Source organism: Hyalella azteca, unplaced genomic scaffold (genome assembly GCF_000764305.2).
Source record: "Hyalella azteca isolate HAZT.00-mixed unplaced genomic scaffold, Hazt_2.0.2 contig5880, whole genome shotgun sequence".
NCBI classification, from domain to species: Eukaryota; Metazoa; Arthropoda; class Malacostraca; order Amphipoda; family Hyalellidae; genus Hyalella; species Hyalella azteca.
Window position 1 is genome coordinate 431864 of NW_025936059.1, and position 26194 is coordinate 458057.

At 38.6% G+C, this 26194-nt stretch overlaps 2 protein-coding genes across 3 annotated transcripts; one reads left to right on the forward strand and one right to left on the reverse strand.

Annotated features, from left to right (window-relative positions):
* Window positions 1–766: 766 nt before the first annotated feature.
* Window positions 767–8075, forward strand: LOC108665935 (beta-glucuronidase-like). Of its 2 annotated transcripts, none has more exons than XM_018152743.2 (12): window positions 767–998; window positions 1398–1648; window positions 1968–2240; window positions 2569–2702; window positions 3424–3620; window positions 3859–4005; window positions 4307–4479; window positions 4860–5003; window positions 5327–5411; window positions 6205–6381; window positions 6665–6806; window positions 7803–8075. In XM_018152743.2, the coding sequence occupies exons 1-12, from the start codon at window positions 810–812 to the stop codon at window positions 7955–7957; spliced, it is 2067 nt and encodes a 688-aa protein (XP_018008232.1). In that variant the 5' UTR covers window positions 767–809; the 3' UTR covers window positions 7958–8075. The 2 variants fall into 2 exon arrangements, with proteins under 2 accessions (XP_018008232.1, XP_018008230.1); XM_018152741.2 differs by lacking the exon at window positions 5327–5411 and adding an exon at window positions 5477–5561.
* On the reverse strand, window positions 7869–12907 carry LOC108665936. Its single transcript, XM_018152744.2, has 7 exons — window positions 12433–12907; window positions 10818–11717; window positions 10280–10478; window positions 9986–10096; window positions 9676–9846; window positions 9274–9407; window positions 7869–8414 (listed from the first exon to the last, which is right to left on the reverse strand). Exons 1-7 carry the CDS (start codon window positions 12444–12446, stop codon window positions 8339–8341), a joined length of 1605 nt encoding a protein of 534 aa, XP_018008233.1. The 5' UTR covers window positions 12447–12907; the 3' UTR covers window positions 7869–8338.
* Window positions 12908–26194: the final 13287 nt, after the last annotated feature.

Sequence of the window (26194 nt, forward strand, 5' to 3'; positions counted from 1 at the left end):
ACTTGCATTTGCAATATAATAAACTTAAGCTACATCATCCATTTATTAATTCGCATAGGAAATAAATAGTCTAGTTAAAACGTATAAAGTGCGTATTAGAGGACACCAATGTCCAACTTCACAATTGTTTGCTGTTTCTTCAGTGTGCAAGAAAGCTACAGCCTGTACAATAAATCAAGATCATAATCCCAATGAGTCCGCAGTGACTTCTTCAACCTGTCCCCACTTCAAATAAATAGTCTCAATATGGCCGTATCTCCACACCAACACTTATTTTCAGTCTAATCCAACCTTACCTGACCTAAATCATCTAATCTTTCAGTCAGTGGCTTCGGGAAGGTGGAGAGGAGAAAAAAGTGACGAGTTACGGGCTGTAGCCGCACTAATTAAAATAGTTTCGGATTCATAACTTCGTCAGCCAATCACTGAGGGTTTTTATACAAAAAACTTCTAATTCGTATACAGAGGGAAAATTAGTGTTATACAAAAAACTTCCCTGCGTGTACTGAGGGAGCTATGTCTTCATAAACGAGTTTTGGTAGAAAGGCCCCGGTTATTGGCTGTGATAAGGGGAGACAACGATGTAAGTATAAGTAAGGTGGTGGGGTCGTTTGTAAAGTGGGGTGTGTGGTCTGCGGATCAGTGAGGTCTGCGACTTCTTAGCTAAAAGAATCCAGTTGGCTCCAGGGCTAATTTAAACGCTAATTCTGTGGCCAACGGCTGCGTTCTATCTGCAAATCGTCAGCTGTCTTGAATAATCCACACCTTAATTCAAAAGGGCTTCCAAAAATTTTGTTACCAGGAACGAAATGAAACTTTTTATTGTAATATTTTTTTGTTTAGTATATCAACTGAAATACTTGTGCAACAGTGTTGAGGCTAGCTTCCCATCCGTTCTAATTAATGGTGTCGAGCATGAAACTTTCCCAATCTCGAGAGGAGACGAGACACGCATCTTGAGAGAAGATGCGAGAATTCCCAAAACCCGACGTAATAAGGTGAGGTTTAATGTTGGAATACGCTGTCCCTCGCAATCGTGAAGATTAGCAAATAATAATTTGTCCCGAGGTGATTTTTCAAAACTTCTTTTCCACTTAAAGTTTTAATTCTGACATGACTTTTCAAACGTTCTATTAGGTTTGACACATGTTTTTGTCACAGAATATTCATCCAGGTCCAAAAATTAAAAATAGATATACATCGCATTGTTACGATGGAATGAAATAATTTGTAATTGATATGCATTGACATCGTAAGTATACGGAAACAAATTAGATAGCTTTCACAAACCAAGAACAACGATGCAATATTTATCTATATCTGTATCAACTACATCATCTGTCAATATTTATTGATAAGAAAAATTATTACCTACTTTAGGCTTACTCTATATGCAGGAACTACCTCCGGCTCAGTACACTTGGGGCGGTCTCTATCCTCGAGACACCGCCACTCGCGAGGTGAAGTCTTTGGACGGAATTTGGAACTTCAGGCTTAGTCCCAAAGATGACCCTGACAAGGGCTTCAGGGAAGAATGGTACAGTGCCCCACTCGCAAGCTCTGGTGACGTCATTGCTATGGCCGTGCCAAGCAGCTACAATGACGTCACTCAGGACAAAGACTTAAGGGACCATGTGGGATGGGCTTGGTGAGTCGCTCGTATCAAATGACCAACATTTTGTGTCCTTAATTTAAGCATATAGCAGCTGACAGGTTATCCGTATTAAAGGCCATTAGTATCTAGAAGCGTGTTCAGGATAGTTTTCATAAATCCACAAAAGGTTAATACTGACTGGTTGTAATTACTGCTCATTTAGCATCAATTTGCCTATTATCATTCCATTAGCGACATGGGCATGGTACGTCACCAATCGTTAAATGCACAAATTACCTATACCTTGTATGCGTTTAACGCCTTATTACTCAAATATAATTAGCTTATATATCATTAGAACTTGTATGTTCAGGTACGACACTTTCTTCATGACGCCCAGACGCTGGCTGGAAGACGGCGAGCGTGTGCTGGTGCGGTTGGGTTCTGTTCACTACAGTTGTGTGGTGTACGTGAACGGCGTTGCTATAACGGCCCACGAAGGAGGTCATCTTCCAGTGCTTGCTGATGTGACACTAGCAGTCAAGCCAGCTGACCAAGCGAATCTCTTAACAGTGGCAGTCAATAACGTCCTCACCAACGAGACCATTCCGCAGGGCGAGATACAATACAAGACAGACGAGACTATGTAAGTAAAACCCGAATTTTAATCTGAGACTTTCAGGGGCTAATCATTATTCATTAGCTTTTACGTAATCTGTATGTTAACCTACTACATTTTTTAATATGAAACTGTCATCTTTTATCTAACTGTCATCATTTATATATTTTTTATACGTCATCATTTATCCCACTTAATGTACCTCTGCACCAATTTATACCATATAAATAAAAAATGCGTTACCTCTAATTACACCTTGTTTTGTTCGCCATTTAGACAAAATGCTGGTAAAGTATTATCATACGGATACAGCATTTTTTCCCATATAAGTGATAAATAATGCAACTCATTCCAGGTATCCACCTGGATATTTCATCCAATACTACGATTTCGACTTTTTCAACTATGCTGGCATCCATCGTCCTGTGCTGCTGTACTCCACACCTCAGAGCTACATCGATGACATCACTGTCGTCACGGACGCAACAGGCAAGCTCGTTATCTTCAACCCAATAATGTTGAAACCAAGTTGATTAGCAGTTGACGTCATTCAAGCAATATATAATCAACGTTATTCCAACGTGAGATTGAGAATGGCTTCTTCACCAGTGGTGTATGCGAGGCATATAATGAAGATTCTTTGCCACCGGAATGTAAATGATTCAGCCTAGCAAAAAAATATATGAGCAGGTGTTTTATTTTTAATTTTATTTACTTATATATTTTTTTTTTCACTAATAATTCTTATTTGATGGCCTCGGAATTTTTCCCTCCATCTTTTAATTCCAAAATAAAGGCAGACCTTACTCCATGCTTGCTTTTAAATGAAGGACTAGTGACTCTTGCATATCCATCTGTATAATTAAGTTGCAATGAACCGGTCATGATCGTTTCTTAGCCACTGCTGTGTAACAGCTGTGTTCTTCGCCTGTGTCAGCTCCGACAAACAAACAGTGTGTGAACGATACTGAATGTTTAGTGTGTATTTAGTATTCATTCTTCTTGCCCGTTGCATCGTGTAGATCACTTTCTAATCTGTCCTTTGGGTACTTGGTTTGGCAGCACGTACACAACTGCCACGTCTCAACTAACTTGCAACCATACATTGCGCCTACCTGAATATAGGCTATCAAGTATCAATACATGCGTTGCATATCATTGGTCATCATCCCAAAAGTTGACTTGCTCATCTTATTTAATTGCCCAACAGGAGTGCTGAACTTCACAATCGATTACGTAGCTGCTGCAGGAGTGACCGACCTCTCGTGCTCTGTCGACGTCTTCGACGCGAACATGTCTTCGGTGGCACATGCCGACGCGTGTCAGGGGACAATTACGATTTCCAACCCACAGCTGTGGTGGCCATATCTAATGGATCCAAAACCTGGATACTTATACACACTCAGGGTACGATTACAATCACGATTGATCTTAACAATATATCTCCTCATTCAAGTCGAGTTAGCAATCACAACATCTCTAGGCTTAAGTTGCATTTGAACAGTCATAACCTGCAACTTGCACGAGGCGTTTTGGATGCTACAATATGCCATATAAGTAATATAAATAAAATTAATCGGCGAATAATATGTTGAAAAAGCTGAAGAACATGACGGTGGCGATAAATGACCGTATTTTGAAACAGGCAAGCATCAAGGCGGCCGACGGATCCTTGGTGGACCAGTATCCGATCAGGGTAGGGCTTCGGGCACTGTCTTGGGGCGCCACGGGGATTTCTCTCAACGGCAAGCCGCTTTACATCCGTGGCTGCGGCAAGCATGAGGATTCCGACGTGAGTTCTTGTCAGCTGCGTTGGGTAGATCTCGATGCGTAATGACATTACTCACTCAACGCGGTGTAGTTTCATACATTTTAGTTGCTGTGTAGATCTTTGCACGGTACAGTGGCGGTCTTCACGCTGTGCTGTGAATCTTTACGTTATGGAGGGCTTCATGCAATGCAGTGGACTCCACGCCATGCAGAGGAAGATCTATATGTGTTCATTTAAATATACCTTCTGACGCGCAGCGCATTGGTTGTAGCAGTGCCAATCCACATGACCTTGTCACTGAACTGTTCGATCCTTGGCCCAGATCCGAGGTAAAGGTTTCGACCCAGCACTTGTGGTGAAGGACTTTTCGCTGCTGAAGTGGTTGGGTGCTAATGCTTTCCGTACTTCCCACTACCCCTACGCCGAGGAGATCATGGACCAAGCTGATGCCGAGGGCATCATGGTCATCGATGAGAGCCCAGCGGTCAATTTGAGGTCAGAATTCTGGCCCATGGAGTGAAGAACATCTTCAAAAATTCTTGCGCGGCTTCAAGAGTCAGATTTCTTTCAAAAATCCACATAATAAAAATTTTATCTAAAATGATCGAATTCTTCATTAAAATTTAAAATTATCAAATTATAACTCATGCTGATTCCACCATCGACCTTCTCATTTTTATTTAGACGTGGACATTTTATGCAGAAAAAGCATTCGGCAATAGTGAGATTTCGAAGAGTAATTCATAAAGAACACGATAAATCATAGTAGTCTATAAAATGTTCGAATTTCATGAAATGAATAAAAACCTTAGATATTTTCAGCATTAGATTAATTGACATGTGTGCTTAATTACTTATTGTGAATTTTATTTCAGGACATTCGATGAGACGTTAGCCTCGCGTCACTCGGAAGTGATGCGGGAGCTGGTGAGGCGAGACAAAAACCGACCTGCCGTCATCTCCTGGAGTCTCGCTAATGAACCAAGAAGCTACCAGGCTGCGGCTACTTCTTATTTCGCGTGAGTAATGTTGTCTTGCTTTGAATACTGAGGCTGAACTTGCCACTCGCGTGACACTATAAGCGCCTACTCAGCGTAACAATATCGTATGCATTTAATGCGTTACCAATTGGGGTGTTCTCTGCACGACAGATCCTACACTGATCATCGGGAAGTTTGGTAGACATTGGTACTCTGTTCCTTCAGTGATTAGCTCTATTATTAAATGCATTTAATTCCATCATATCTAAACGCCAAATACGCGTAATTATTATGATTCATTGACAGTATTCATTGTAAATTTGATAAATACCACTAACCCGCTAGTCCTTACTCTTCTATAGAGAAGTTTCTGCGGTCACCAAGTTAGCAGACCCAACCCGTCCAGTGACCAGTGCACTCAGCCAAGATTTCAACTCAGACAACGCCGTGAGTTCCTATAAAGATTATTTAAATTTATTTCACATGAAATGTTAGGCCTTATGTTGGTGCAGGAACGTGTCGGCCTCCACACGGGCTGCTGATGGCACGAGACCTTTGACGGCAGCCATCAACGCGCAGTACGACGTAGATCTTGCTGTGAGTTTCGAATGACGTGTATACTGATGAATCGGACGGCTACAGCCCGTCATTGTAGATCAAATGGTCTTAATCCTAGTCAGACTGGTGAAATTTACATCGTTATAAATCGCACCGAGTGGATGTACTGTTGTACCTATGCAGTCTGACGTGGATGAATATGAAAGTTTGACGTCAATGGCTAATGATATAGAAGTTTGTCATCACATTCAACCGATGAAATGTCATATTCTCGCAATATGGCGGGTGCAATTGGACGTCATTCCGTACTGATAAAGCATGTTTGCTGGGAAGTTTGGCGTCATTTTCTCTGTGCCTATAACACTTTTACATCAATTTCTATATTAACTTTTTTTTTACATTTCTACCATTGTGAGTTAGTGTTTGACTGCCACTCGTTTCAACAGCCACTGAAATGTTTTGTAACAATTTAACTGTTTAAGCTATGATTTCTTTGATTTTAAAGCTTTGGGCCTTGAATTCTTCATGATTTCAAACTGTTTAGCCTTGATTACTATCCAATCGAAAGTTTTAGCCTTGGTTTCTTGGGATTGACCAGATCAAGTCTTGACAGCCTTTATTTAATGTGTAGCCATTACGGGACAATTATATTGAAATATTGTGTGCCTGATCTTCTACTCAGGCGCCATCCTTGGACGTAATCTGGGTGAACAGATACTACTCCTGGTACAGCGACACTGGTCACCTGGAACTGGTACAGCAGCAGGTAGTGACGGACCTCACGCGATGGTACAACAAGTACAACAAACCAGTGGGCGTCTCCGAATATGGAGCTGATGCCGTACCTGGCTTACATATGGTTAGTGTTACGTCGCATGCGTTATTTATTGGAGGATTATATGTTATGCCGCTTATGCGTATTATTACATTTATTCGTGTATGTTTTTATGTATCACGTACAAATTCATTGCATATTTTGCATAAATGAACGGAGTGTAAAAATATGTCATAATGGAATGCAAGTAATTTTGGATAATTATCGTGATCATGGCGAGAAAAACTTTTTCTCATAAATTTAAATTGAATGATTGATATTTGGGGATTTATCTCCATCTTCATTTCCTTGTTTTTTTTTTCTTCAGGATCCCGCGTACACGTGGAGCGAGGAATATCAGATGCAGCTTTTCCTGGGCAACTTCGCAGCGTTCGATGAGTTGCGTGGCAGCAGCGTTGTCTTCATGGGCGAAATGTTTTGGAACTTCGCAGACTTCATGACACAGCAAGGCAGGAAAATTTTAATTTATTTTAGTTTATTTTCTTATTTCTCCAGAAAAATCAAAATTAGAAGTAAATATAAAATCGTTATTTAAAGAAGGCCGAAAAATTTAGAATTTTTTTGTTATATAAAATATTATATTAATGTATGTTATAATGTTTTAAAATTTAGAAATTTTTTATGAACATAATCTTATTATAGGCTTAATCGCAACTAATGCAAGATTAATTTAATGGCTATTGGACGAGTTTGATTAGTTGACTCAGACAGAATGTTGCTCATTTGTTGCTACAGTTGCTCCCAATATATTCCACGCCTAACACTTTATTTACTAATTAAGTCATTTAAGTGAATTAGCTCTCGATAGTGACCGCGATTAATAGCAAACATTGCAGGCAAATTTGAGGTAAGAAACTGGGCACTCGGTATGAAACTCGAGACCAATCGTTTTGGGTTAAAGGCGCGTAAATCTTTAATGAGTTTGACGTTTTAGGATTTTATTAAGAAATTTTTAGAAAAGAAATTTTTTAATGTTTTCCATCTCGACTGTGCTGCGAAGATTTAAATACGAATCAATTTAACTTAGGCCGAAAAATAGTCTTCGATTATAAACTTGATGACAGGAAAACTTCCCAGTACACAAATGAGCAATCTGTCATGAATCTTCACTTGTGCACCGTCATATCTGCTGCATCACATGCACCTATCACATCATCGTTATATCCATAAATATATTCATAGATCATAGCATTCATCGATCATATTTCATCAACGAAGATGAGTCGGTGCGCGCGCAGCGAGTGAGTCAACAAATCGGAGCGCTGCATCACAATCGCCTGTTGAGTGTATACATCCTTGAATTTCCTCAACGGACTTAACAGAAGCCGTGCTTGTTTACTAGTACATTTGGCGAGGTTTATAACACCACGACGATTTCCTGATGCTTTTTTCCGCTTTATTCTTTTTATGAAGCATTTAACACGCCGTCTATTGGACGTCCACAGGCACGGGCCGAGCTGGAGGCAACAAGAAAGGCGTGTTCACAAGATCACGTCAGCCAAAACCCACGTCATTCCTCGTCAGGGATCGCTACCTCAACTTGGCTTCAGGGAAGCAAAGTCCGCAAGAGTCGTGTCGCTGGTTCAAGTCAACGCCTTGACTGTTCAGGGTGGCTGGTCCCATAAGCCGATGGTCGGACTCTAGGCAGTCGAACAAATTTATTTCATCACTTGATCTAACTAACACTTTTGTTGGGAATAAAAATTTGTGCCATTGAAGAATTTTTTAATAAACTCCCAATATCAGACTGTAGTGGCTAGAGAAACACAGCGAGCCGAAACAAAATATTTAGAGCAAGGCTTCCTCTGCAAATTACCCTCTTACATCGATCCACAATCGTCTTTACCAAGAATTTACAAGCAAAAGGACGCCAAATAAATTCACTTCATCTTCATTGCAAACTTACTTCTGCTGGTCGATTGACTAAAAGTGTAAGTTTAGAGTAAAGGCACGTTCTGAGAACGTTACATTTGTTCCGTTTTTAACAGGTCGTCCAGTCTTGGTGGTCAATAGGTCGGCATGCAGCGGGACATTCTAGCGAAACTGCAAGTTTTTCTCTGCAGGAAAAAATGCAAATTATTTAGCAACTTCAATACCTATTGCAATGCATTTTTAATACAGCTTTTACCTCCTAATAACCTGACTAAGACTGTGTCCCGAGCATAAATATTACACTATTACATAAATATTACAGCCTAATGATCGATGTGCGAATAAATTTGTTTGTAAAGAAAAGCCGTCCATTGATAATTGTAAATTCGGTAGTGAAACTTGCTAATGATTTCTAGAAGAGCGGTTAATTACTTGGTCCATTGTGTAACAAATTGCTCATTAACCCGGCGCTGCCTTGGAACGAAAAGCTTTGTAACCAACGTACTGAATAAAATAGATATTATTCTCAATTTTCGTGGTATTCATTCGAATTATTGCCGACCATATAATTAGTTTCAACGCTCCAAGATGCAAAGCTTAAAAACAGACGATTTTTCCAACAAAAAATAATCTCCATTGTGATAAAAAAGCGGTATCAAGGGTTGAAATTAAGCAATTGATGGTAAATCCAATTAAAAAAAATAAAATAATAAGTATCGATGAAAATTGCAGTCCAAAATTTAAGCTCAATGCTCGCATCCTGCAATTTTGTATCCCGACCTTCACTAATCATGTATACAATATAAATTTCATATCCTAAGTCTAAAAATCAGCTACTCAAAAGCATTTCAAGCCACCGATGATCGTTAATAAAAGCCTTAAATTATTATGTTCAGTTTGAAATTCAATGGGGATTTAATAATGATTTTTCCTTCTTGATTATTTCTTGATTTAGAGGATTAGCCCTTGTAAACGCACCACCGCGCATGTAATGAATAGATGAACTGGAGTTGAATAAAGTGCAAAAACCTCAACACCACCTACCTCATACCGACGTGGTAATTGCCTTCTCTTCTACTGGGCCAAGGCTTGAAGCTTTCGGGAAGCGCCTCAGCGCAGCGATAAGCGTCGTGCTGCAGGACGGAACCGCTGAGCTTGATCTGCGGCCACAGCACGTCCTGTAATGTGAACAACTATATGATCCAATAGAAACATAGCGTGGATTTGTTGGCTGAATTCTCTATAATTTGGTATTCATACGTGAATAAAAATAGATATTATTTGGTACTTGGATATCATGATTTGGTTGATTGGGTCTATCTTGTCAGATCCCTTGACATCTAGAGTTATAGATGAAATTTATTAATGTGAGCATATAAAAATAGTCTCCTGTTATTCATTTAATTGTCAAACTAATTTGTAGTTTACAATCTTTTATACACTCACGGAAAGATATTTCGAAGTTTGTTGGGCGTCGAGCGAGGCATATGACCGCTGCAGGAGGATGTTCCTGAGAGCGGCCATTCTGTAGGCGGAGGTCGGAGTCCAACGAGCGCACCAAAGCCCGTCGACGACCGGCATGGTGTGCTGGGTATGATCGCGCATCACGTGCCAAGTCTGTTGTAATTATAACCCAAACATTTTCTCTCAGGATATCCAAAATTAGCTAAAATTTTTAGATTGTCATTGGATATCAGTGAAAATATATTCCAGTGTGGTGTTATCACAGCAGAACATCCATCTACGAGTTACTGGCCTTGCCAGAGTGCAGCCACTGTTGAACGGCTTGAGCCTCACGCGGCGACGAGAGACTACCAACGCTCCGTACGTACACGGCCCTCAGGTTCGGGTCCCCCAGCGGCGCCACCTAAAGAAAATCAATGTTGGGTGCTCTTGTCATTGTAGCACAATCTACATGCGTAATTGTGCTACAATATCATAAGCATCAACTTCAACCCTGACACAAATGACCGTGTGCTGGTAGTTATATTATTTAGATACCAAAACTATCCTCGTAAAATGGAAAGGTCGGTTTCATGCCAAACTTTACCTTCCACATGCGGGGATTCGTCCGTTTGAGATCACCAAGAGCCGGCAATGATCTAGAGTCACAGAAGAAGACGTGTTGAGCGCTTCGAAGCAGAGTGCATACCTGCTGGGGATGAGGGTGCCTTACATACACCCACACCGACCACCCGGGAAACAGCCTCGGCGAATCCCAGATCAGGGACGCAAGAGGAGCTTCATATCTGGGGTGTGTCAATGTAGCGTACAGCGCATCAGCAGTCAAATTTTGTAGCTAAAATGTTCATGAGACAGAAAAATTTTCACATTTCGTGGCTTGAGGTAGCAGAGCACATTTAATTCTGATTACGGGACGGTGAAAACTGCCAATTTAAAGTTCAGATTTAAAATTAAATCCGAAAACCACGGCAAAATACTGATATAGCTTCCTTTTAAAATTCATATCAGTGCGCCTACTGATATGAAATCCCGTTCTTAGTAATGCTTTCATCAGACTAAAGTCAACTTTCTACCTCAATATGAATATTCGTGCATAGTAAGTTCATTACGGGTACGAGACTCACGATGCTGATGGGCCGAATGTAGTAACGCTGATCACTCTATCGGAGCTGTAGCGAGCGGCTCTCCAGCTACACGTTCCTCCTGATCCATAGGCCAACGTTCTGGCTCCTGGCGGCTCCATTTGGGGGCTGCACTCCAAACCTGAAGGCGATGACTCCCCACACAGGCACTCTGGCCAACTTAACCAGAGGTTACCTTCCTTCACACGGAGGTGTTCCACAGCACGGGCGTAGACGTCAGTGACGTTGGTTGTGTTGGGAGCCTCATCTGAAGTAAAGCTGCTCTCAGCTCGTGCAGCGATTCCATTAAAATTTTTGTAGTGTTTTGAATTTAAACTCTTACTTATTTCAGGCGACGTGTCACCATCTTCTTCGTCTGGATTGAGAGACTGCGTCAATCCGGCAGTGAAGCTGGCTCTCTCTATCAGCTCCAACGTGGTCGGCTCTTGATTCCGTACCAGCTTTTCCTCCTTCAACAAATATGACCGATGTCCAGCAACACCAAAATTCTCATCGTCCCTTTTCGGAAGTTTATTGTCAAAGCTCCTGCTGCCGCTTTTTCTACCATTGCCTTTGAAGTCACCAATGAGGTTTTTACCACTGAGCTCATTCTTGTTCTCTTGGTCGCCGAATCTTCCGTCCAAAGAGAGCTCGATTTTATTTTGAGTCTTAAAACTAATTACGTTTTTGATAGGTGGAGCGTTGTTTTGAGTTCTCATATCTACTTTACGTTCAACATGATTCACACTAGGCAAAATTATAAGTCGATTTTCAGTATTTGTCAGCATCTTATCGTCTGTTGCGGTGGATGGGGCAAGCTGAAGACGAGGGACGTGAATAACGAGCGAGTAGAAGACAAGTGCTCCACATCCTAGCCATGTCAAGAGCTGCACGATTCGTCCCCTGTACCCAGAAAACCTGCTATTAAAAGCATCGCAAGAATCAGGAGTTAAATACACCTAACATGTGTACCATTAACAAAATATGAAGTAGGTGAGACCAATTACCAATCAACAAGAATTTGCGTTAGACGTACATAGACCGGCAATGTAGAATCGTATAAATAATTTTGAAAATTTTCTGAACTATCTGTTGTTTGATATTGTAATGCCGCGTGCCTGTTTTGCGACAGACGCCAAAGAAATCGATACATTTAGGATTTATTAAGAAATTAAAGGTGCCCGTTGAATATTCTAACTATAGATGTAGATCACATCCGCTGCTTCCCGATTGACCAACCTCGAACTGGACGATTGTTAAGAGATTGTTGTGTAAAATTTGTCATAGCAATTTTAGCACAGCGGGTGGCACTGCATTTCATTATGCTTTATATATAAAAAATAAAATAAAACGAAGTGATCGCCCTAATTTGTGATACGTGACATTAAAAATTAAATATGGTATATTTTACTTGACTTAATGTGTGTCTTAGGCTATTTTATTCTTCATGAAAAGTAATTAATTCCCTCTCATTAACGAAGTCGCAACGCATAATTCTCAGCGAAAACCAATTTCTATTATTTCCACCATCACTACGTGAAGAAACCACAAAAAATCATATTATAAATAGAACAACAACATAAAAAACATTATAAAATAAAACTATCGCGTCCCTTACCTCTTGCACCGCATGCTTAAATGTTCGTTATGCAGATCAGTTTTTTTAATGCAGCTCAGCAGACATCACTCACGAATCACCTCGTCTTACAGTCCATTATTTTCCAATGATAATGATTGTACTCACAGCGGTGACCAATGGTCAATTTTCCAGCGACCGGAACAATATTTTATTGTTGTTGTCGCAATGCAGTTTTCTTGACGTATGAATTTTTAAGAAATGTTTATCATGGAACGCGAAGTGAACATAACATAATTTTGCCATAGCAACGCAATCGTGTAAGACTTAATTGCGGTGACCCCAATGGTCGAAGTTGTTTGGATTAGATGTTAGCAATTGACCATCAATAATAATAGACTTCATTTGTAAACAAGTTTTTAGCAAATTAGTAATTATCAAACGAGTAATTAATAAACAAGTCGGTAAACGAGTTTCTTTCTATTCGTGTTCAGTAAAATAAATTTCTCTACTTAATATCAACTAAAAGGCTGAACAGTAGTAAGTATTAATTAGTACAGTGGCAATTAGTACATCAGTAATTAACTATACAGCTTGAGCAAACAGTGGCAACACCTGGGCAAACTGATGTCAACAAACAAACACAGATATACCTGTTTAGGTTAAACGCAAACTCTACTGGGAACAGTATGCCTTTAAACATAAATACAAAAAGAAACGGCCACGCACACCGTTTACAAACGACACAATCACATATCACATTAAACTGTTTGACCTATCATGTGCTAAAGGGCATGACCATATTATATATACTGTACGTCTCTGGCTTCTAAACCCAGGTGCTTTTGTAAATTTAGAAAGAAATTTAATTTGAGCTCATCACATTTCATAACAGACCTAAAACTATTTAAACAGGCAGGTACAAATACGTCAAACAAGATCCTGGCCTCATAAACGACTGAGCATGGAACGCATTCGGTACCGGCGACGCCATCCTGCAACCGTTAGCGTATAGCACAGCACGTCGCGTCATGCTCCGCTACGCTGCGTGTATACAAGAGGCCACCGTCTCGAAAATTATTACGCTGGTCTTCAGTTCTATGTTGACCGGAATTTCTGAGTTCACTTTTGTGATGGAAATCTTACTTTGGAGTCCATTGTGCGAGGAAATCTCTATGGCTAAAAAAAATGACGATGACCGTTGTAGTTTATGGAGTATTCGGCGCCTGGGTCCTAAAATTTTAATTATTTAGTTTTCATTTCTCATTTTTAGCGTGGAGTCGAACTTAGGTTTGGAGAACATCAATCTGTTGCAATCTTCTCACGAATCGTGTTACATAATTGACTGTTTGTTCGTTTGTGTGTTTCTTTTTCAGCCGAGCAGAGCAATGGCCTTTTATTTAAAGCGACAATTTCGTAATTCTATTAAAAATTACCATTTATATTTTGGTGAAATGAGGCTTTTCTCAAAATAACATGAGAATTAAATCCAAGTACTAAGGATGGAGTAAATATTTGTCTGAAAATGTTCTCCAGTAAATATTATTATTATTATGTAACATAAAAATAAGAATTCGTACTCTATCACTTGACAGGTCTGCGCGCAAATGACAGGCCTCACGTAAGAAAATTTTTGTTAAATTGAATGATCTGCAGTTTATTTTTTGCAAATTCTTTCCTGCATTTTGAAGTATATACTAGGCTAATAATCATCCTTAATAAAAAACTTTTATGTTACCTAAGTCTTTATGAACTTTTGGAATAGAGAGAAACATAATCAAGCGTAATGTCCATAAATAACATTGTTGTTAATTAAGTCGAGATCGGTTCAGATTTGACAAATTTTGGCCTGTAAAACATGGCAAAATTTATTGTTAAGCTGCCAAATTGAGATCAAAGCAGACCAAAGTAGTTATACCATGCTCTCAGGAGAGTATTGTGAATAAATTTCATTGTTTTTAGTTTGGTCGTGATCGGTTTTGATTCAAATTGTTTTTAGACAACGTGCTTTGAAAAATGGTCCCAAAAATTAATTCTAAGACCTGAAATTGGTGGCAAAAAGTGATTGAGCGTTCAAACTTTTTCTGTGAGAACCTTGTTGAATTTTTTTGTCGTGGAAAAAATTCGAGAATGAAACTTTATTTATTGAATACGCAGAACAAAACTTGATATTGGAATCTTGACCTGCAAATAAAATATTACAGTCTCCCATGTAATAACAGATGAAGAAAACTATGAAATGATGGATAACAATTGTAATTATAAATTTTGTGATAATGTTATAATTACCCGAATCCACGTATGAGATCATTCCTCGATTTCACAATATATCTGCATTTACATGGTTGAACTTATTACATTTTCCTATTAAATTTAAAATATTATTCAATTATATAAACGCACGTATCACGTTTATATATCAGTTGTAACTGGGTCTTTCTTGTGTTTGCATTAGTTACGTAACTAATAACTACCTAGTACGAAATAGGAAAACAGAATCAAAATCATATAAAAACTATAAATTTTACATAAATCATCATCATTGTATTGCTATTGCACTTGACTTCGCTATTGACATACCTAACAAACCATACGTAATTCTGACCAGAAATACATTTTTTATGTTTGACATGAAATCCACATAATCACTAAAATGCTTCCCGTGAAATTATTTAATTATATGCATTTTTTCTTTTTTTGAATGGCCGTAACTCAATTATTGATGATGAATCGTATGTCATGGACGTGGTAGTAAATTCACAAATGAAATATTGGTGTGATACACAGAGCCTTAATAGTTTCAAGTTCCCGGCAGTAAGATAAATAATTTAATAATAACATAGCAAACAAATAACTAAGTTAGAAAGCAATACTATAGTAACGCAAATATATTAATATGATGACCTGGTAAATCGGTTTTAAATGAAGAAGATTTATCACCTTTTTATTTTATTTTTTCCAGTCAGTCATAAACACTGCATAAACAATGAGGTTATCCTCAGTCCGGCAGTGATTTGCACTACATTTCTTTGATCATTTTGCTCCGTATTGAAGATATTTTTCATTATAGTTGAACTATTATCTTTACTTCTAGCCTACTACTATTGTTCTTAAATATTAGCATAAGAAAATGTCATTCTCTAACAATGATGTCACGTGATTGCTAGAGCGAGCCCAACGTCCCCAGTGGCTCGGGATGATGACGTCACCGCACCTTTAGGATGATGTCGTCACCGTTGCGTGGGCAGAACGTGCGTCTGGCAGGGAGTGGCATGCAATTTAAATATGCAAAAGAAGGCCTTGGTTTTATTTACATGAAAGGCACCATAGAGGAGTGCCTCGTGGCCCATTATTAAATGACTAGCTTTGGGTTCCACATCAATTAAGTTGTTACGATCGACACGCTCATTGATAAATTACGGCACTGATACCCCGAACATTCCAGTTTGAAGCATCATTATAACATAACATAACATAACATAGTGATGTCGGCTCTGAAGTGTAGGCCTGATGTGGCCTGTCGCCGATTCTTTTCCAAAGCCTGGAATTATCCTTGTTGCACGTCTTTGAACATTCTCTATTAAATTTCTGTCCTTTTCGAATCTCGGTGACCACACAACGTTTCCAAACTCTAGACTCGGGCGTACGACGGCAACAAACAACTGCTTCATCGTTTCTGCATCTAGGAACTCGTATGAGCGTCTGATGAAGAATAATTGTAATATTCTCTCCGAAGGACACGACACATCTATGTAAACTTGAACGTCTAAATCTATAACAATGAAATCTCTTATGCAAACAATATCTGTAATAAGGAAGTTTAGAAGAAGGTTTCATCTTTCAAGATAATGAAGTGTTTACGCGGGAACGATTTCTGGGAAAAGCTGAGCCAGCTAAATATTTATGGAGCAATAGAATTTATTCCTAACACTTCTTGGAAATGGAACTTGTATGATCAATGTCAAACAAGCTCGAATCGTTTGCGTGTCTGAAGCAAGAAAATATTCATTTCCTATCCTCCTGTAAATTATCTTTAATAAATGTCTTTTTGAACTGACTCAAATTCATTTTGCTCATGTTCTTCAGAACGCAAATATATTTGCAACTAATATCTCTTTGCAAATCAGTTTATACAAAATGAAGTTAGAACATTCACAGGGGCAAATTACTGCGCAGTTTAGGAGGAATAGTCAATTGACAATTTGAATAATTCATCTCGGCACGCACTCACCATAACAAAAACCAAAGCATTATTCTAAGTTTGCTGCCTCGTTTATCGACAGCCAACTTGAATAATTTTTTGTGTTATTGAAAAAATATTCACATAGACTACATGGTGCGTAACCCTGTCTTATAGTTCGAGCAGAGAGCGGATGTGACCTACAAACTGAATCAGGATGAGCTACGTAAGGACAAAAAGTGCATCTCTATTTAGACAAATTATCGTTTATTTCATTCGGTGTACTTATGCTCTATAATTACGCGATGATGAATACAAATTTCGGCTATATAAGTGCATTTAGTATTTAAAATGTGATAGACGCAAAACCATGCGCGGCAATTCGAACGAAGTCCCAGCGCAGCGAGCGAGTTCCACTTCGCTGTTCAATCATCGAGATCTGAAAAAAAACAGAACCTTGATGCCGGATTTTTTCTTTTGTAGAGATTTTTGAGAAAAAATCCCAAGGCACCCAGCTCCTAAGTGAGTTTTTTTTAGGAAAAATCAAGATTTGGAATTATTATACGTTGAATTCGAATACATTGTGTTGCAGAATAACGATTTATTTGAAGAATAAAGTTTATAACTTCAGAGGGAAGATAACTAACATCAACAAAATACGTAATTATACACACTATATATTTTTTACATTTCAGGGACAAATTAAATACAAACACAACTAGATATAATATTTTCGGATAATTACAATCAAAATATTTTGTTCCGTAAGTCATTTAATTAGCCTCGTTCATTCTAGCGGCTGAATAATATTAATTTAGCTACATCAAGAGTTGAGATCATTTGACTGGTACAATCGCAATGTAACCAAGAACTTGAAAAGAGTGCAAATTGTATTTTAATATATAATTTTATCGCACAAATTGAGTACTCTTGAATTTTGAGCTGACAATGAACTGGTTAACTGGTTGACGAAATGAAAATATGGTGCATCTCCTTGGCAATTTCATTGCTTTAGATTATTTGTTATAAATCGTCGTTATTTTTTGTTAGGCAAATTTTATGATGCTCTTCAAACTTAATACGATGGTAGAGAAAAACATTCTCAATTATTTTCGCATCTAAATGCAATTGTTCCAACTAATCGATAACTTGGAGTAATTCCATGATCTGATAAGTAGTAGTTTGCTAATATAAATGTAAAATAAATGTATATGAGTTTAATTTATTGTTTTAATCCAATATTCTTAGGGCAGTTGGTTTTTTTCTGGCATTGTAGATTAATTTCAATTGTAGAACAATTTATTAATCCTTGCGCGGAAATCAAAGTCGAAATCAAGACAGATATAGAAAAACGATTTCTTGTTGTAAATTTTCTTGTAAATTTACTTGTTGAGAAACAGCTGGGTTTCCCTGATGCAATCCGACGCGTGTCCACGTCAGCTATATTTGACCATTCACGTGATCAGATATGATCAACAATTACACTAGGCTAGAATTTACGTTTAAAAACAGAAACTTACAAATTTACTGATAATTTAAAAACGTAGTTAGTTTCAGTCCCAAGTTTTATAGCGCCCAAGCAAGCAGCAGACAACAATTTCCTCCTTTTTTTGTTGAAGAGGCCTCAGACAGGGACCAGCAAAAGGTTCGTAGAGGCGGCGAGATGATGTCACCAGTGACGTCTTCGCCAGCTATGGCGCCACCGGATGCTGTGACGTCACAATTACCTGCAGCTGCAGACAAAACACTTCTTAATAAGCTTGATATTTTCATTGCTTGTCTTCATTCAGGATACATCTGGAAACGATTGAAAGGAACATTAATGTTGAACACGCAATATATTTTTTTTTATCATAGCCACGTTCGAGTTTTCGAATGTTTTTTCGCTGACGTGACTCTCGAGAATCAAAATTAATTGTCATGTTTACACTCAAGTCTGTTAATCACTACGCGTCGTTCACCGTTTCAAAAATCTGAATATAATTACATGAGGTGAAGAAAATCAAGAACTGAAGATCATACAAGTTAAATACAATACCACATGAAGAAATGTTGGAAGCATCAGGCTTCCCAATCTTGCATTTCCCGCTGGTTAATTGGGCGAGGGTAGCAACATATGTTGCCAGACGTAAGATACGTAGGATCACGTTGCTCGCGACCGCACTAGGGGGTCGTAAACGGCAAGTAACAACGTGTACGACTCCTTAGAACGGGTGCGTAGACAACCTCACACGACTCCTTAGAACGGGTGCGTAGACAATCTCACACAAATTTTGTATTCTTAGTATGTGTTTTGGATGTAGCAGTCCCAGGTCACGCTGAAGCCTCGTACACGTTAAGTATAAGCGTCTGATACTCCTAAGAAAAGATGCGTTGGTATATACGAGTATATTAACCTCATACAAGCACTGGTATATATATCAGTCGTGACCAGGCGGGGCAGTTGATCTGGTCGTCCCGATATTGCAGTTCTTATCTTACCTAAAAACAAAGTTAGTTCTCGCATCAGACATGGAAGTAGTTTCCGCGATCAGACGTTGCAGTGATTGTCTTGGATAAACATTGAAGTAGTTACCACGTTTTTCTTAGTTTCGCTGTCTCTGTCTGTCATCAAAAATTCAAACCTTAATTTAGAGCGTTTCTGAAGATCCTAGAAACTTGAAATTTGGCATGCGTGCTTATGCTACCTAACAATTCAAGATTTGATCATCAGAAGTAATAATTAAAAAAATAAAAAGTTGCTATTACAAATAAAAAAATTATTAAAAATTAAACAAAATTTTTAGTAAATTTTATTTATTATAAAAAAAAACTAAAAGTTCACGGTAGGGAATCGAGTTTTTTGTCGAACATCCAGAGTTGCCAACCATGAAACATTTTGTTTAAACATAAACATTTTAGTTTTGTAACCACCAGAAAAACGTGGTTTTTAAAAAATGGTTTTATATTTAATTAATTTAGTATCCACACGTAGCAGTTTTCGGGGGTTTAGATAGCAAGTGTTCCTGTAAACTTTTAGACGTCGCTTATAACAAGGTATGGTACACTGAAGGTGGTTTTCATATGTGATATGCTGATGCAATCACATCTTCATAACAGAAGTCATCACATGAATGTCATGGATGCTGAATAACATCAACAGAACTAATGCAGTCATACTCCTATGAATAGCACAATGACATCATCGTCATGAATGATTATATCACGTAATCAACATTATTGATGCAATCAAATCAACAACGTGACTGATGCAATGACACACTCAATATGACTGATACAATGACATCATTAACATGACTGATGTGATGACACCATCAAAACGACTGATGTAATGACATCATCATCACCTCTGACTGACCACTATCGCAATTACAAATCCCCAAGAAGGATGCAATCATATCATTACCATCACGAGGCCGGTTTCATCATCAATCTTGACTTACTCAATCATATCATTCTAACTGACACTATCACATCATAACCTGGACTGACGCAATCACACACACCATCACCATTCACCATGACGTACAACATGTCTTCATCCGCCTAACTAACTGATGCAATCATCTCAGGCGGCGGAGCACTGCCACGTCTAGGCCATACTCTGACACTGCCACGTCAACAGGCCATACTCTAATAATGCCACGTCTAGGCCATACTCTAATAATGCCACGTCAACAGGCCATACTCTAATAATGCCACGTCTCTGCCATACTCTGACACTGCCACGTCTAGGCCATACTCTGACACTGTCACGTCTCTGCCATACTCTGACACTGCCACGTCTCTGCCATACTCTGACACTGCCACGTCTCTGCCGTACTCTGACACTGCCACGTCAACAGGCCAGGCTGACCGCTTCCCGATACAACAGCCAGCGACTCATCGGACAGCGAAAGAAAAATTCGGGATCAAATTCTCGTATTGTCTATTTCCAACGATGACGCCATGACACTCGTACGAGGAAGGGAGTGGAGGGAAAGGGGGAAGAGGGGAGCATCAAGCATGATCAGCTGACGCAATAAAGAGAAAAACGAAGAGAGCAGGCGAGTAAAGGCGAGTGAGAAAGAGGGTATGAGGGAGACAGGGAGGAGAGAAATAGGGGAGGTTGGGGGAGGGGATGGGGAGGTGTGAGAGAGGAAAAGGGGCGAGGAGAGAAGAGGAGGAAGGGAGAGAGAGGAGAGAAGAGAGGGAGAGAAGAGAGGGTGAGGAGAGGAACAGGAGAGAGAAGAAAGAGGTGATAGTTTGAAGCATCGTGCATACGTTAACAGAGAAATAGGCAAGCAGGGCTTTTAGATTCTCGGACATCTGAAAAACAAGGCATAAATCAACGAGATTATGGACATTTTCAATCGCTGCGAGTCATTAACTGTAATTGGTTTCTCTTTTAATGCAAACTGGAAGATGAAAAGTCTTTTGATGAAACATGAAAGAACAATGCAGCACCTGCGACAATTAGGCATGAATATATATAATTGACTAAAGATAATGAATATCAGAGAAATGGTGAGTGCAAATCCCACGAAGCTATACTGAGTGCAGATATATTGTAATAATTAGGAAGCAGGTTAACATGACTCAAAGTGATATAATTATAATGAGATTAACGAAGAGCCGTGTGTTGAAAGCTTATTACAAAAATAATCTACCTAGTGAAAGAGACATTATTTTCAACATCAGGAACAATATCATTTACATTGACATTTCAACATCATTATTTTAAACATCAGGACAATCCCAGAATTTACTATCCGACTATTTGAGAGTGAATGCTTTAAATTAAACAAGTTAAAAGTTCACAACTATTTGCTACAGTGACCAGTGTCCCCTGGGTATTTTTCCATTCCACCCTATATATGAACTCTTAATATCGTGGCCGGAATGCGGACCGGCGCACGACACGCTCTTTGCTCAGCAGAAATGTGACGCCGGTTTTTACGCTACACAAAAAGTAACGCAGTTCAAACCAAGCAATTTCAACCCTTCACTTCATGTCACAGGAATGTGACTCGCGATAAATTAAGAAGAAAAATGCAGTATACGAGATGCGCAGGCATGGCTTCCGAGAAGCGAGTCCCTGCGCTCGCAGCATTGCAAGCCGAGTTACACGCAAATAAGAATCTTAATTGGAAATTCAACCAAGTAATTATAACAGAACTCTCATGAAAATCTGAATGCCAAAAGCAAGTGCAATGAATACCGACGAGGTGTTGAACACAATGATGACAAGGCTGTTTAAATCAACTCAACAGTTAGTTGGCTGTTCATCTGACACGATTTAAAATACCTGTCAACAATTCACTTTTAGCAAAAATAACCTAAGCTTGCCAAGGTTGCGATTCCTGACGCACGCAAGATGGCGGCAATAGTCGACAACAATTTCATTTTTTTATAGATTAGAGACAAGCAAAGCATTAGACCAATTTATTTGTACTTTTAATTTATGTAAGATTGAGGACAGTGATACAATAGTACGAGGCAATCCTTCATCGTAAAATCATTCATCAAAATAATTTAACGACGATTTCAGTCAGTACCCGAGCTCTGAATTACCAAAAGGAAATCCAAAAATATTTCAAATTTGCGTGAAAAATAATTTATAACCTGCGCACATCATATTTCGTGTACCAACAGCAGCCATAATATTTCATTTATTTATAGTCGGGATATTTCATTTATTAACAGCAGGCATAATAGTATTTAATATATAAACAGCTGGGATAATGGGATAATATTTCACATAAAAACAGCGCACAAAATAACATCATCCACATCCAGGCCGCCATTGTGTAGCAGGAAATAGCCGGCACAGAAGGAAGCATGGGAACCGTCCAGACTGCAGCGCCTGGCATGTCCGACGTGACTTCACAAACGGAAATCACTTCATACTACTGACGATTGCTGGATTTATCTAACTATTTCGCATTATATTTTTGTTTAACTATTTAGGATAAATATTGCACCACTTAAGAGGGTGATATTTCCAACCTCTCAGGATTGCAAGATGACCAAGAAATGTGATACTGCAATAAGATTCATATTTTGAGGCACGTATTGAGCCAAGTAAGTAAAATTCAACTCGTGTTTGATACTTCGTAACAATGACTAATGCAAGAGTACGTGACTGGAGAAATATCGTCATCTAATCTTGGTTAAAACTGGTAACTATCATCCTCAAATCCTGATTGTACTGGTAATTTTCTGTTGTTGCAATTTTCTGACGAGTATAGATCTTGTAACAGTAATCTGAACCCGATGTAGCAAGGCAAACTGGTTGTTAATGACCACACGTAGAAAAATCAGAAGCACAAAAAAACAGCATCAGTAATTTTATTTGCATTTAAATTACGAGGTTAGTTAAAGCAAGCACTGAAGAGAGTGCATACGCATTACGCATCACGTGCGGCTGACTCAGGCGACACGACATTCACCACAACGGATATGAGTCATGAGGGCTCGGATCTCAAGGCACATCGACACATAAAAAACACTCCTGGCCTTTCAGATATCAGGAAATATCAATAAAAGGAAATCCGTCTCGTGACCATTTAAAATTTAAACGCGTAGAAACAAGCCATATGTATACATAACAATAGTTTACCTAATTTAACCCTATGTCTACGAATAAATTAACCATTGTTAGTACTTGTAGCTAAAAGCTTAGTAACTGGAGTTACCGCCAGTACACAAAGGCTTTAATGACACATCTTGTACAACAATCGTTTAGGCAATATTACATCAGTAACGGCGCTTATAAAATTGATTGTAAACATAATATCGCAGCAAATAAGAATAAAAAATTAGATTTAAAAGTATTCAAATCAATTTGCACATTTTTATGAATACAAGCACAAGATGTGGGATGTCGGGACAAACTCAACCAAAATATCTATATAAAATTGTTCTTATAAATTACGATTGTTTCTCTACGTACAAAAACTTGGTTACTAAAAATCAATATAATTGGAAAAATTAAACAAGCATGCGAGGGCATGTAAGGTAATCATACAAAAAAATTATAGGAACAGAATGTCTGTACCTACCACCAAGCTCCCTTAGTCCTGCAGATACGTACATGGCGTAATGCCTTTTCATGGAGGAGTAGCAGAACATGGCTCCAAAGAAAACATTGAGTGAAACTCATTATCTTTAAACAAATAATTCAACTTCTATGCAGTGATTCATAGTCTCTTCGCTATACTTAAACGTAGTCTCGCAGACGTGCAGTTGAAATTTTTGCTGAAAGATGATGTGGTCAACTTTGATCTCCCAGAAGACACAGCCTGCACCTCTATTTTGTAGAGGTGCGGACGATAATCAAGCAGAGGTGCATGGGGATTGAGCTAGTCTCGGAGAGGTGCGGACGATAATCAAGCAGAGGTGCAGGGAGATTGCGCTAGTCTCGGAGAGGTGCGGACGATAATCAAGTAGAGGTGCGGGTATATTGCGCTAGTCTCGGAGAGGTGCGGACGATAATCAAGTAGAGGTGCGGGTATATTGCGCTAGTCTCGGAGAGGTGCGGACGATAATCAAGCAGAGGTGCAGGTATATTGCGCTAGTCTCGGAGAGGTGCGGACGATAATCAAGTAGAGGTGATTGTGCAACTCTAGTAGTCGTGCTACAGGGTCGTAAGCGAGCAATAACCGACAATTACGATCCTCTAGTACGACAACTTGAGCTACATTCCATGATTGAAGAGGGTATTTCTGAAAAAAGCTGTCGAACATCCCAAATATGCGAGATAGTTCTTTAAAATTAAAAGGAATCAACATCTCAAAACTGGTGGACGATAAATCCAAGAGTGGAAAGCTGTATCGGCATGTTTCAATTATTTTTAAAATTTCAATAAGAAGAGTGTCATTCTGAAATTGGACGAGGATACAGGTATAGAAAGAAAGTTTTCTTCTATATTCTATACATGTATAAAAAAATTCTTACTCGGCGTAGCTTCTTCCTTTCTGGTCAAAGACAAATAATTTGTAGACAGTCAAATAAATATAAACGCAAACCTGACTATACTAAATTATTAGATATTAAAATATTTTTTAGAAATATACTCAGCAACTGTAAATGTCATTTCCATGAATTAGTGAAAAATGTTGAAAACCAAAACTTGAATATGAGGGAAAAGTTGAAGATATTTTGAGATACAGAAATCGTTAACGTATCAAACACACTTCCACGCTGAGTAGAATTGAATTGGTAGAAATTCATCATATCTACAAAGTACAGTAATCCCTCACTTATCGCGCGTGGTACGTACGGTCAGGCCACGCCGCGATGTGAAAAATTTATCGACTGATAGCACTTATTCAAGTATTTATATTGTAATTGTGAGGTAAGTATTTCATATTCTGAATGGTAATAAATTTTTTAAATTATACCTTCTTCAATATTCATGTTATTATTCAATTTTAGATATATATACATGGGAATTTTATTAGAACCTGCCGATCGACTTCCTCGGAAACTCGCAAACCAGCGAAGATACGCGAATGATTTCTCTCATTTAATATCTCTAAAAAAACGCGATTGAGTGATGCCGCAGTAGGTGACGCGATACAGTGATTGCTGTAATAACACTCTTGACAACACAATAAAATATTCGGCTTTATAGAATTTAAACCAATGTAGATTTTTAAATTCTACTACAAATGATGGTCTCATCAGAGTTATGAATTCAACATTTGAAAAGAAGTCACACGTATTCTCAAAGAACAGGCGCTTAGTGAGATACTCGCACACTTGCCAGCCACGAGCCTCAGATAACAAGGATAACATTTGCCATCAAAGTCTACGATGGCTACATGTAGAATCTGTATGCATAAATCAAGGCAGGAAAAACGTATCGTCTGTCAGGACATCGCGAGCGAAATTGTTACTGAGAACTCTGGCATTTAGAAAAACGACAATAAAATAAAATAGCTGCAAATAAAATTATGCCTATAGAAAGAATTCGTTTGATTAGATAAAGCCTAAGAATATAAGACTCAGTAAATAAGTCAAGTTCTGATACTTACTATTTTAGCAATAATAAAAGAGTTTGTACGAAATCTAAAAATAAACTTCGGTATCGCATAACGGCATATGCTCAGGAATGTGACACTCTTCAAGCATATATAGCATTGCAATGTGCCTAATATTGACCCTATCGATGGGTATAATGAATTATAATATTTTCCTGTTCAGCATCGACCCAATAAACAAACGAGTTACATATCTTCTGAAAATCACCTATGTATCATCAATACATCTGAGAAAAAGCCTATGCAGTTAATTCAACAACAACAATTCAAGAAAATAAAGCTTAGAGGAGTTGATAATGTCATAAATTTGTTCCGAATTTAGTAGTATATATAATGCAAATAACCTGTAGAGAACAATTGAAGACTCTAAGAGATCGAATTGTATATCATTTCACAATAACTAAAAACATGTTAAGCTTGCACGGCCTCCCATTCTTCCTGTGAAATTGATCATAATTGAATTCTCTGTCTTCATAACTTCATACAATTCGCACTCAGGAAGGCGGATGGAAGTTAGGTGCGCACTGGGCAGAGGCTCGCAGACAGAGCCTTGGGTCCAGGGATTTTCCGTAAGAAACTAAAAACCACACAAAAAATG